General features: G+C 37.7%; 1 protein-coding gene across 1 annotated transcript; it reads right to left on the reverse strand.

Moving 5' to 3' along the window:
- Positions 1–12094: 12094 nt before the first annotated feature.
- On the reverse strand, positions 12095–12881 carry LOC107808000 (multiprotein-bridging factor 1c-like). The gene has a single exon (XM_016632483.2). The coding sequence runs from the start codon at positions 12807–12809 to the stop codon at positions 12369–12371; it is 441 nt and encodes a 146-aa protein (XP_016487969.1). The 5' UTR covers positions 12810–12881; the 3' UTR covers positions 12095–12368.
- Positions 12882–13854: the final 973 nt, after the last annotated feature.

Below are 13854 nucleotides of genomic sequence, written 5' to 3' on the forward strand. Positions count from 1 at the left end.
AAGTCCTAATGAACCTGTCTTGCCACTTTCTCTGCATCACGAGTAACCCCCGAGGGTGACTCAGATGTTTTTCTTCAGTTTCATGTTTTTAATTTCCTGAATGTCGACCGTTTTCCTTATCTTCCCCAAAATGCCAAGAAATGAAATCATGCTTGATTACTCACTTTCTTCTTCTATGTTTTCTTTTGTGTTCTCTTCAATTCTGATAAATGCAGCTTTAAATAACATGACATGTTTGCGGACTTCATGCCCGGATCACGAGAACTCCGATCAGACTTCAAATAATGAGTCAAAATTTGAGATATAAAGAATTTGAAAGTAGGAACAACTAAAGAAAATTGGTTCATGGTTTGGAAAATGTCCGTCACTAAAGCAGAATTTGAGAGCAGTAAATGGGTTTAGACCCGTACAGAATGATAACCTTAATAACTGCGGTTTGTCACGGGCAATTATACCCAGAAAGAATGGTCCATACGTCATTGAAGAACGTTACCAAATGGAGCATTTGTATCTGGGCGACGTCGAAAGAAACGACGTCAGCCTTGCTTGGAAAGCAGGTGCGGTGATATGTCTAAATCACTCTGGCGGTATCTTTGCACAGTTTGAGATGACGAAGGCTTTCATTCTCGCTACCCAAACACTATCAACCCTTTGCAAAACCCATTTGAGCTGGTTACTCTTCTTTGATTACCCTCTTTGGAACCTGAAAATATTGTTGAAAATAAAGTGAAAAAAAAAACAAAAAAAAAACAAAAAAACAGAAACAAAACAAAAACAGAAACAAAAACAAAAAAAAAACAAAAACAAAAACAAAAATCCAAAAAAACAAAAGTGTGCCTGAACTACGTTTGACTTGATTCCGAAAGGATACGTAGGCAACCTCTCCGTGGGGTTCAGTCACACCAACAATAAAATCCAGGAATTCCCCCCGAAAATAAAACTGGGGCAGAAGTTATAACGATTCAACAATGATCCCACCCAAGAGTTCCAAAGTTGTAGTTCAATCCAAATTCTTTTCACCCCAAACCTTTTTAAGTCCTTCTGATCAATCAGCAAAGCATTTCAAAATAGGAAGATGGAATTATTTGGGTCCGATACAACAAAATGAGGAGAATAAAAAATGAGAGAGTCTTGTCGGTGAAAACCTATTGGGCACCGTGAGGCGACGAGAGAAGAGAAATTGAAATGAGAGAGCTTGTTTAGTAAAAACTCGCAAGGAGTACTAGCAGGCGACAGTAAGAAGAGAAATGAGAGAGGTCGACTAGCGAAAACCCGCAAAGGGCGTTGTCGGCCAAAAAGATGATTCCACCTCAGAAAGTCCTGGCAAGGTTCCCGGGTTTTTGAAAAAAAAATATAGATCTGTTTTGATTCATGAGGAAATGCAAGTTCTCGGAGGTCGGGCATCCAGTCCAAAAGGCATGTCATGTCAGTTTGAAACTGGCATACACTCCAGATAAGTCCTTCTTTTCTCCCCGAAAGGGGCGTTTCTCTTTAAACTCATATGTTCTCCTTTACATAGTTTTCTTTGAGTTCTTTTTGATCTAACTCTTAATTCCGTAGTAATCGCAAAGAAAGGTGGCAGGACCGGTTTTACAGGGCTCCGTTTGGCGAGAGTCGAATAAAATGTACAACCTCGGTGGCGCGTCAGTCCCATCCCGACTGGCCATGATAGTTGATTTGCTTCCAAAACCGACAAATCCCCACAAGCTATCCCTTGTACAATTCCCCAAAGAAATCCACCCCAGCACATCCCCAGCAAGTTTGCTACAAAAAAAAAAAAAAATCCCCACAGAGTCTCCCTGATAAAATCCCCACCAAAATCCCCAAGCAGAAAGGGACAGAAAAGCCAAAGCCTTATAAGGCAAATCATCACAAAATCTGGAAACGCAAGTCTGAGTAGTCCAAGAGTTTTCGCATGTGAAATCCAATCAATAGCAGAGTTTCTCAACAAGAATTGGGCCAAGACAAAGCAATTGGAACAGTCAAGGCCCCCAAATCAACCGCCGTTTTCAAACTAATAATCTTTCTTTGTTTAGGAAGATTGAGACATGTGCGACACAAAGCAGCTGTGCAAGAAGCAGGTGTAGCCCAAAAGAGATAAAGCGCGCAAGCATTAAAACAACCCCGCAGCAGAAAACGACCAAAGGTAAGTTTCCCATAATATTTTCATGCATTTTTTATGGATCTCCCTGGCATAACCCAAGGAACTTTTCCTACCCAAAACCCCCGGTACAACCCGATGAACCCCCGGTACAACCCAATGAATCTTCCCGGTACAACCCGATGAATCTTCCCGGCACAACCCGATGAATCTTCCCGGCACAACCCGATGAATCTTCCCGGCACAACCCGATGAATCTTCCCGGCACAACCCGATGAATCTTCCCGGCACAACCCGATGAATCTTCCCGGCACAACCCGATGAATCTTCCCGGCACAACCCGATGAATCTTCCCGGCACAACCCGATGAATCTTCCCGGCACAACCCGATGAATCTTCCCGGCACAACCCGATGAATCTTCCCGGCACAACCCGATGAATCTTCCCGGCACAACCCGATGAATCTTCCCGGCACAACCCGATGAATCTTCCCGGCATAACCCGATGAATCTTCCCGGCATAACCCGATGAATCTTCCCGGCATAACCCGATGAAGCCTCCCGGCATAACCCGATGAATCCTCCCAGCATAACTCAATAAATCTTTTCGGCATAACCCGAGAACTTTTCCATGCAATCAGCATTAGGGTTTAAAACCCTAAACTGAATTTTCCTTCCAGCCAGCTTTAGAGTTTTAAACTCTAAACTGAGTTTTCCATGCAATCAGCATTAGGGTTTTAAACCCTAAACTGAATTTTCCTTTTAATCAGCATTAGGGTTTTAAACCCTAAACTGAATTTTCCTTTTAGTCAGCATTAGGGTTTTAAACCCTAAACTGAACTTTTCCCTTTCAGCCAGCATTAGAGTTTTAAACTCTAAACTGAGCTCTTCCATGCAATCAGCATTAGGGTTTTAAAACCCTAAACTGAATTTTCCTTTTAGTCAGCATTAGGGTTTTTAAACCTAAACTGAACCTTTCCCCAGCTAGTCGGTATTAGGGCTCCAACCCTGAACTAAGCATGCATATCCTCTTTTATCAATTTTATGAACTTCCTGGTAAATAATTAACGAAATTTTCCTAGTGAAACTGGGGCAGAAAATTTCGTTCGTTTGTTTGTTTTTTCCCGCAGGTCTAACCTCGAGCCACACGGATCGAAATGACCCACGAGATGAGTCTCAACTCAGAATCAAAGAAGAAAAAGACAAAAGAAGACATCCCGAGATATCAGAGTGAATGGAGGGCAGATCGACTCCCAACATTTGACTAAGGCCCTGAACCCCACCAATCGCGTCTCACTCAGTATCCCGGAGATTAAACAAGTCGCCGCAACTCGCAAGCATCAAGATTCAGATCGAAGTCTACAAGCAAAATCAGCTAAGACCCAAGATCAAGTTATAAAAGAATCATAGATAGGAATCTTGTAACTAGCAGTTGACATGCATATAAGTAGTTAGTTCAGTTTCCAATTTTCGTTTGGTTGTAATAAGGCGGTCAGTGACGCAGCAGTAACAACAGCAACAGCAGTAGCAGCGAGCATTGCAATACCATGGTAGTCCCAGCTACCAAAACTTCTCGAACTACATTGACCTGATTCCTGTTTAGCCCAGGATATGTAGGAAATCTTTGAAGCAAGATTCGGTCAGATCTTTCAAAAAAAGAACATGCTTCATACGGAGTGGTCCATAGGCAAAAATCACTCATACACGCTCACTTCATCTTTGCACGAAAACTCTTCGTGTTTCCGAACAAAGAGGGGCAGCTGTGAGCACGTGATTTTTGTTTCGCACGACAATCGCTCCAAAAGGAAGTAAAAAATAATAATTGGCCCTGCTGTACAAATTTTGGATTTCTGTGCGGCACCTTGTTAATTTATTTGTGACTTCGGCCCATTTTTATTTATTTACTTTATTAAAACAAAATTCAAAAATATATATGTGTCCTGCATAATTCGAACCGTAATCCGGTCGTTAAATAGAAAATTATAAACGGGCATCTTTGTCCGTGATTTTGTTTTGTTTGATTTTACTTGTCTTGAAATATTTTAGTATATAATTGTGTTGAGTGTGTATTTAATTTTTTGATTTTTGTTTAGTTTTGTTTTTAAATAAATAAAGAAAAGAAATAAAAATAATTAAAAAAAAAAGAGAGAAAAGGGCCCCTTCTTCTTCCGGATTGGGCCAATTTATTAAATTGGCCCAAAACAAACAACGTCCAAACCAGGCCTGCCCGGTCCAACACCAGTGATGCCCAGGTTGTCTAAACGACACCGTTTTAATCCAGTGTGGTCTGGGCCGTTGATCTCAAATTGATCAACGGCCAAGATCAATTCCCCATAACCCATAAACTAACCCGACCCGTCTTACCCGGACCGAACCCAAACCCTCAACACTTGAAACGACACCGTTCCACTTAACCATCAGATCCAGACCGTAGATCTAAATTGATCTAACGGTCGAGATCCGTCCACCCATTAACTATATAAGTTCATAACCTTACCCTGCCCCCCCTATCCGATACCCAGCCTTCGTCTTCAACCTCATCCCCTTCAAACCCTAGAGCCGCCCCTGTATCCTTCACCATGGAAGCCGGCGGCATGAACGCCGGTGACCTTCCCCTTAACACCCTAGAACGCCCTTGCCATCCTGAACCCAAATCTATCAACCATGTAGTTCGAATCCCTCCCCACCTTCTCGAATCTTCATTTGAAGATTCGAGTCAAAACTCGATCTACTCAGTTTAACCCCAGTTTCATACCAGACACTCCCCAGACCCCCTTCGTGACCAAACCATACTTGGTTTGGTCCGAATCTGATCAGGGAGGCATGAATCCCAGATCTGAGTTTGGAAATTTTGTGTTCCTCCGTCACTGGTTCAACCGAAGAGATTAAGGTCTAATGGACTTTAATCAAAGTGTTTCTCGTCTGAGAAACACTTCGTTTAAAGTCCGTTCAGCCTTAAGAAAGGCCTGACCAAGTCCGAGTTAAGGTTTTGATCTTTTGCGGTTTAAGGTGAGCTTTCTTTCTTTTCTTAGTTGTTTTGGTTCGTTTGATTGTTGTAAGGGTCTGTTCGTTTTCTGTTTATGTCCTTGACCTCTATCAACTGTGCTTCAACCACTTTGCCTGAACCTCTGTTTGTTTGTCTAAATTCCCCCCTCCTATTCTGATAAGGCATTATGTATTAGTTTGTGCAAGTAGCTGATTTTCGAGTTTGGACTGACTAGTTGACTCCTCGAGTGTATTTCTGCTTAGTCAGTATAATTCGAACCATGTATCGATACTGTTTAAATGTCTGATTTTTGGCTACGATTGTGTATGTTAATGCTAATATAGTCGAGTCGACATGTGTCGTCAATTAGTTTCAACTGTCCGAACAATAACAAATCGATTTGCTTCTGTTGAACATTTGCCTGAATCAATTAAGAACCAAGTCCTGTTACTTATAGTCGTTAATATGATTTCAAAAACCTAAGGCTTGGTCTGTAACTGAAATCTGAGTTGATGGCATGTGCACTTATGCACAGCATGTGCATTGTGCACAGCCTGTTTTCCTGCATAAAAGGCTTTTGATTTTAAAAATGGTTTGACAGCATATGCTGTCAGATATATTCTACTGCCCATATTTGCTTTTGGTTAATAAAATGGGAAAGTTTAAGGCTGCCAGGGGAATGATAGGGTTTTATACTTAATTAGCTAAAGTGGAACTGAAAAGGAAAAGGCACATGGGAGGGGTGTTTGATATACTCTAAACAGGCTGTTAAAAGGGGAAGTTGAAGGCTTATAAAAGGAGGACCTGGGGACACAGGGGGGAGAGAGATATACAGAGGATTGGAGAGATAGGCAGATTTGAGAAAAAAAAAAAGAGATAGAGACTGAACCTTGAAAGCTGAAAAAGAAAAACACACACACACAGAGAGAACACTGAGAAAGAATTCTTTGATAGCTCAAATAGATTTCAGGACTGAACATTTGAGAGTTCAAATTCTGGAAACAGAAAATTGGAAAAGAATTTTTGTCTGATAACTCAGACAGACAAAAACTAGAAATTGCTTCCTTTCCTTTTGTTTTGATTTCACTAAATCTGGACCTGTTTTTTGTGCAACACTAATTTCTCCCAACTGAGTCTGCTTGGTTGTTTGCTTTGTTCTATTCTGAAACTTGGTCTAGCTGGGATCTAGATTCTGCCCCAATTGTTTCGTTTGTTGCTGCTGCTGTTACTCTGATTCCTGTTGCTGCTGACCTTTCTGCTCCACTTCTTCTTTGCATTTCAATATTCAGTGTTCTCCAGGTACACATTCGAGTCCCCATATTGGTGTAACCTAAACAGTTTGAAAGCATGAAATGAAAAAGAGTTGAAGAAGTTCAAAGTTATTTGTCGTAATATTTGTGGTATATTAATGGGCCTGTGTAGTTGTTAGTTTACAATTCAACAGTACGAAAATGTATGTTAACTAACACTCATCTGAGTTTAGTCCTTCATGTTTTAGTTTGTAGTTGTTTTGTTAATACGGGGTATAGATACTCCAAACTTATACTATGCTGCTTTGTTTTATTTTATGTCCTTTTGCTGTGTCTCGTTAGGTAGTGCACAAGATCACATTCAAATCACCTTAGTAACAATGTCTAGTAGTTAATCCCTTTAATCTAGGCCAAATAAGTTCAGTTAAGTTCAACTCAAAAAATGTTCGGATTAGGTATTGCATTTCATCAATCTCATATGTAGTCTTTTTGTTCGACTGAAACATCCTCGCAAGGCATGACGTTTTTACTTTATAAGTAGTTAATCAGAAACTGACAAAAATCCGGATTAGGCCAAAGCCTATAATTGAATTAGCATGTACCTTTTCTTCTAGTTTTAGAGACAAATGCATTAGAAATGTAGCCATTTTAGGATATCCTTTTCTAAAATACAGATGAGCTTCGCCAAACAAAGATGCAAAATTGCGGGGCCCTCAATAAATAACCATGGTAATTATTTAGAATTTAAGATAGGCCATTTAATAAATTTCATGGCCTTCTACAAAGATAATAACGCGTTTAGATTCTTTAGGCGCGACTTTAGTAAATTATATTCTTAAAAATCGGGTGCACATTGATGTGACCCAAGTCCAAGTCCCAACGGAGTCAAAATATGTTAACAACTACGGGTGCATTGATTGTGACGTGGTTCGAGATGCATTTTCACGACGTTGTAATTCTATAAAATAAATGATAATAATAAAAGCGGTTTAAACTTAATAAAAGCACATAAGTCACAACCTGTATTTAAATCAGATATTTAGCCATTATAACAATTTAAGCGACCGTGCTAGAACCACGGGATTCGAGGGTGCCTAACACCTTCCCTCGGGTCAACAGAATTCCTTACTTAGAATTTCTGGTTCGCAGACTTCATTTGGAAAAGTCTGAAAATTCCTCGATTTGGGATTCAAGATAAACCGGTGACTTGGGACACCAAAAGCCAAACCTTTCCCAAGTGGCGACTCTGAATTAAATAAATAATCTCATTTCTAATATTGTCACTTAAATTGGAAAAACTCCACCCGCGCATCTTACCCCTCGGGGCGAGGCACGCAAAAAGGAGGTGTGACACCCGTAATCTTTATAAATTACATGATTAAACAATGGAAAATCATCACATATACGAGTATTAGGGCTAAAGCCACTTACCTTACTGATAAACCCTTGAATTACTCCTCAAAATCGCCCTCAAAAGCTCCAAAGCCGACAAAAAATGGTGGAAAATGAACCAAAATTCGTGAAGTCCAAAATTTATACTTTTTACCCCGCATCTGCGGTCATAATGTCGCTTCTGTGATGCCACACCTGCGAAAAATCCATCGCAGGTGCGGTTCCCACTTATGCTCTCAGAACCCGCTTCTGCAATCACAACACCGCACATGCGGTCTCTCATGTGCGCTCCACTATCCGCACCTGCGGCTCCTGCTGCAACTCTCCAAGATTTCGCATCTGCGATCATCACCTGCGGTTCCCACTCTGTAGGTGCGGAAACATCAAAAGCAACAATTTTAACTGCCTTATTCCACTTTCCAACTCTACGTTAACCATCCGAATTCATCCCGAGGCCCTCGGGACCTCAACCAAAAATACCAAAAAGTCATATATCAACATACGAACTTAGTCAAACCTTCAGAACACTCAAAACAACATCAAAACACCAAAACACCCTCGGATTCAAGCCTAAGAACTTCTAAACTTCCGAATTCCGCAAACGATGCCGAAACCTATTAGACCTCGTCCGAATGACCTCAAATTTTGCACACACATCACAAATGATACCACGAACCTACCCCAACTTCCGAATTTCTATTCCAACCCCAATATCAAATCTTCCACTGCCGACCGAAAATCGCCAAATTTCAAATTTCGCCAATTCAAGCCTAATTCCACCACGGATCTCCAAATCACATTCCTGACGCGCTCCCAAGTCTAAAATTACCTAATAGAGCTAACCAAATTATAAAAATTCAAATCCAAGATCGAATACTAAAAAGTCAAACCTTTCAAATTTAAAGCTTCGAGTTGAGAATCATTCTTCCATAACTATTTCGATTAACCTGAAAACCAAAACCGACGATTTACATAAGTCATATTACATCATACGGGGCTAGTCATACTCGATAACTAGCGAGCGAAGTGCAAATACTCAAAATGACCGGTCGGGTCGTTACAATAGGACAGTAGCACAGCAGATAAAACTTGCTGATAGGTTCTTCCCTTTTTAAGAGAAAAGATATTTTTTATCCAGTCTATTTGAAACATGGAATTTGTTGGACAATATAAAAGCTATGTTGTGTATTTTGTTTGTATTAAATAGTGCATGATTAATCAATCTAAATGTTATACCCCGCTGCCAATAAATTGGTGACTCTATAAGTTGTGTTCATACATTTTTTATACAGTATTTTGACCCTGATAGTGCTTGCAAAGTTTCAATCTTTTAAGTACTACTGCTACTACTATTAGGATTACTTCAAAATTTTAAGCTAATTGCAGGTACCCGAGTTATAAATTATAATTTTATAATTAATATGAGTAGTATATACCAATGCACAAACATGCCATTTGCATCTTTTTCATCTCAATAGAATTATGATATTCACTTCACCCTGATAGGCTGATACACAGAATGTTGATATGAATTTGAAACTTGAAGGTATTGGGCAAGAAGTTTTATTTTTCAATTTATTGGAGCCACTTATTATTATTGTAGGGAATCACTTAGTTACGGTGCTGAAATTATATCTCTAGCTGAGGTAGATTGTTGTCATTGTCAAGTGAGTGAAGATAACAAGGTCAGAGGGGAGGATCGGCCAATGGAAGTGAAGAACTTTCTGCTCACTTTGGCAAAATATTTTGGAAAAGGTTTAACTTATATACATTGATAGTGCAAATGATATTTAGCTAATACTGTAAACAGAAGAAGCATGTCTAATATTTAACTACTTTCCATTGGCAATATCTTTTTTTCTTTTTTCCTTTCTTTTTATTCATCTTCTTGAAATCATTTACAGGTCACAACAGCGTGGTTGTTGCTCTTGGATGTGGGAGCCCTAAGAACGGTGATGTTATTTGCAAAAGGCTCCAAACGAGTAGAATTAGTTGGATGGATTTGTGATATCGTCAACATTGTTGTCTTTGCTGCTCCTTTAAGCACAAGGTATGCTTGAAACCTTCTGTATATTTTGTAAAAAGTTGGATTGAAAAAAGAGAGAAAAATAAGGGAGCAATTTAATTTCTTTTTAATGATATTTTTATCCAGAAAATTCTTTAAAAAGAAAAAGGAAGAGTGGACTTACATTGGGGCTAAGAACACCATAAATGACTCAATATTACCTGTAAAATAAAAGAAACAATAAGCAGTAAAATTTAGTTAGAGATTAATAAGTTCAAAATCGTAGTGACTAAGTTAATTAAGGTACATTTACGTACCAAAGAGGCCAAAAATAAAAGTTATTTTTTGAACACTTAACAGTGATATTATTATTTTGTGAAGCTCTTAAAGTGAATTATACTTAGGTAGAGGATATACAAAAGGAATTTGGAGAAATTTTGTGCATATGATGCTATTAGTGGAAAAATAACAGCAGAGAAAAATCAAAGAAGAAAAATTTGGCAGTAGACATGACGAGGAAAAAAAAAGAATTCGACAAATTAATAAGTTATCATGAATGTTTGGCAATAATGGCGGCATCCATTTAGGTTTCTAATTGGCTTTAAAAGATATACAATGAGATGCATATGCATCCAAATTGTGCAGAATTGAGCATGTTCTACACACATCTAGTTTACACTTTTCAATGGCGGGAGGAAAAAATAACGTTTCCGTTGACTCTACAGCATTAAATATTTTCTGGCAAGCATTGATTAATTCATCCTTCTTAGTTCAACTACAGTCAAGATTTGTTATGCCTTTGGTATTTTCCAATATAGAAAACTTTAATTGAAGGATAGTGCTGGAAAATGTTTGATTACAAGTGTGAAGTCTGAGTAGCTTACGTCTGATTAATTTGTTTGAAGACTAAAGTGGTTGAGCTTTTGTTTTATCTGATTAATCTGATTAATTCGTAGACTAAAGCCTGTGCAATATCTATACATGAGACATCTTCTGTTTGTGGGTTTAACTGTAGGATTAAAATGACGAATTACAGAAACCATTATATTGGAACACCTCTCATAAGGAAAATAACATATTTTATTTACTTTGTCCCCTTTAATTATCTACGAATAATTAATTAATGATGTACTCTTCTATTTTGATTTACTACAGTGAGCTATCGTTCTTTCTCCTTATAGATTTCTCTTCAGTTTCCTTAATGAGCTGAGTATTTAAAGAACAATGCATAGCATGTTTTACTGTCACAGACATAACTATAAGTTTGGTTTTGAAATTGGAGTTCAACTTCCAGAGGTTGTTGCTGGCATATCCAATGAGATGTCGTCCAGTATAGAAGAGGTTGGGAGCAATTTTCAGAGTGTTGTTTTGAAACAGTTCGCTCTTCTAACCAAGAGTACATAAGAACAACATTTTACATTACATGTACAAACCTTTTTAATTGCACATGGAGAAAAAAATATTTGTATTATTGCAAAACGAAAAAAATGCAAATAGGGATGGCGGGGCGAGTGTGGGGCGGGTTTGGCAAAACCCACAAAATTTTTAACCCGCCCCGCCCCGCATAGTTATTTTTTACCTTAATTTTTTTTTTTTTTGCAATTTTTAATTTTTATTTTTTCGTTTTTCTGCACCACCCACCCTAACCCCCCTCCCCGCCGAGCGCCTGCCCCCCCCCCCCAACCGCACAAAAAAGAATTTACTTTTTTTTTGTAATTTAAATTTCTATTTTTTTTCGTTTTACTCCCCTCTCTCCCGAAAAAAAAAATATTTTTTAAATATATTTTTTAGTTTTAATTTTTTTATTTATCAGTTTAAAAGTTCAAAAATTTACAATTTTCAAAATTATGAATTCGAAAGTTTATGTGTTCTGAAATATACAGATTTAGAAATTATAAAGTTTACGGGTTTGAAATTCCGCGATTTTGAAAGTTTAGCGGTTCGAAAGTTTATAAAATTTTTGGGTTCGGAAGGTTATTGGTTTAAAAGTTTATGGCTTCATATTTATTATATCTAAATTATTTATGAATACTTTTGATAAGTCATTTTTCTTAATTTGAGTACCAAATACTGATAAATAAATAAAATTACTACTTGTTTTCCAAGAAAATATTTTCTTGAAAAATATTTCCACAAAAAATATTTTTCGTTATACCAAACACACCCTATGTGTCTTTTGAATTGGCTTATTTTAAGTGCTTTTAAGTCAAAATAATTTTTAAGCTATTTTCCAGTATGAGTAAAAAAACACTTTTAAGCATTTGTTTTTAAGTTAAAATGACCAAAACAAGCTAAAAACTAAAAGCTATAATTCCTTTAACTTATGAATTAAAAACTAAACTATTTTAACTTAAAAGTCACTTAAAATAAGCTAAGAAGGTTTTATATTTCTTTACAGAGCCACAACTTCTAAACAATTACAAAATGCTTAATAGATCACAGTACTAGTACCACTTAAAATTGAAAGAGAGTACTACCATTTTTCACTAAAATGAACACATTACACCATATTTTTTTACATAGCCACAGCTTCTAAACAGTTACAAGACGATTAATCAGTTCAGAACACGAAATCCTGGATAATCCACAAGTTATTAACAATACAACCATGAACTTGGCAATCTCATACAAACGCTCACTTGTGAATTTTACCTCTAAGTTTAACACCAAGGATCTTCTCCATTTTGGCCAACACCAATTGATTAGGAACGGCCTTACCATTCTCATACTCTGCAACAACCTGTGGCCGTTCATTGATCTGTTTCGCCAACTCAGCTTGGCTCATCTTCTTCTCAATCCTCGCCTTTTGTATAGCTTGCCTTACCTCCACCGGTACTTTCTCAAGCGCCGCCGGTTCCGCCGCCTCATCCAGCTTTCTAACATTAACGACAGCGGAAGCGGCAGTCGTTTTCTTATTCAAACCGGCGTCGAATTTCTTCACCGTTTGAACCTGTGCTCCGGTTCGCAATGCCTGGTTTACAACCTTTGGATCCCTTAGGTCTTGTGATTTCTTTGGCTTGTGGAGCACGACTGGCTCCCACTCTTGTTTCATTCCTCCTGTTGGTCGGACCGGCATCTTCAATTAAACGAATATAATTGGTGGTGATAAAATTTTGTTTTTCTTAGTTGAATTTCGAATTGGGGGAGGAAAGGGAAGGGGAAGGATTATATATAGTGGAGTGGAACTCTGGAAGGTTCTGGTAAAATGTGGATCGACTAATAATGTGAACTATGTGTGGAAGGTTCCAGAATCGGTTATCTTTTAGTCAACTAAAAACTACGTTTGCTTGTTGTCCAAGAATATACTGATTTTGAGGGAAAATTTATCAGAAGACCAATTTTTTTGGGAGATTTACAAGGGGCCATTCAAAAATGGCCAAGGTAATCAAAATTTAGTCACGTTTTATGTAAAAATAAATCTGAATGAAAATACTGTTCAAAATTCGGAAAAGTACTCCAGTATAATATACTGGAGTTTGGAGCATTGGTGCTCCAGTCTCTACTATATTATACTGAAGCCAGCAAAGTATACCAATCCAGCATAATATGCTGGAAGTTCATACACAGGTATACCGAACTCCAGTATATTATGCTGGACCGATCTCTGTTGCAGCAAAATAGTGGCTATTTTTTATTGACTTGGTAAACACTTATTATTTTTGAATGATATGTCCGAAAACTAGCTATACCGTGCTATTTTAACCAATTTTTCGTATATCTTGGAGTCCACACAAAGTAATTTAAAAAATATATATTACAATCTTATGTTCTGCAATTTTTTGGTTTCCTTGCATCATGGAGTACTTGATTTCAGCCTTCGAGTCTTTTTCACCATTTTTCTTAAAAACAAAATTTGTTACACTTTTTTTTTTCTTCTTAAACATAAGCAAAAGGCAAGTCTATTCTGATTTTAAAGACTTAACTGAGTAGAAAAAAAACCAATATGCTTTAAGAATATTAAGTGAATAATGTCAAAATAGTCTATGGTTAGATTTAAAAGCAAAGTTTAATGCTCAATTTACCTGACACTTATATTTCTTTTATCACAATTTATTGAAAAAATGCATAAGTACCCATATTTTATATTCGGATTTTCAACTGTATACTTTATCTTTGCGGAA

Source organism: Nicotiana tabacum, chromosome 16 (genome assembly GCF_000715075.1).
Source record: "Nicotiana tabacum cultivar K326 chromosome 16, ASM71507v2, whole genome shotgun sequence".
In the NCBI taxonomy this organism is placed as follows: domain Eukaryota; kingdom Viridiplantae; phylum Streptophyta; class Magnoliopsida; order Solanales; family Solanaceae; genus Nicotiana; species Nicotiana tabacum.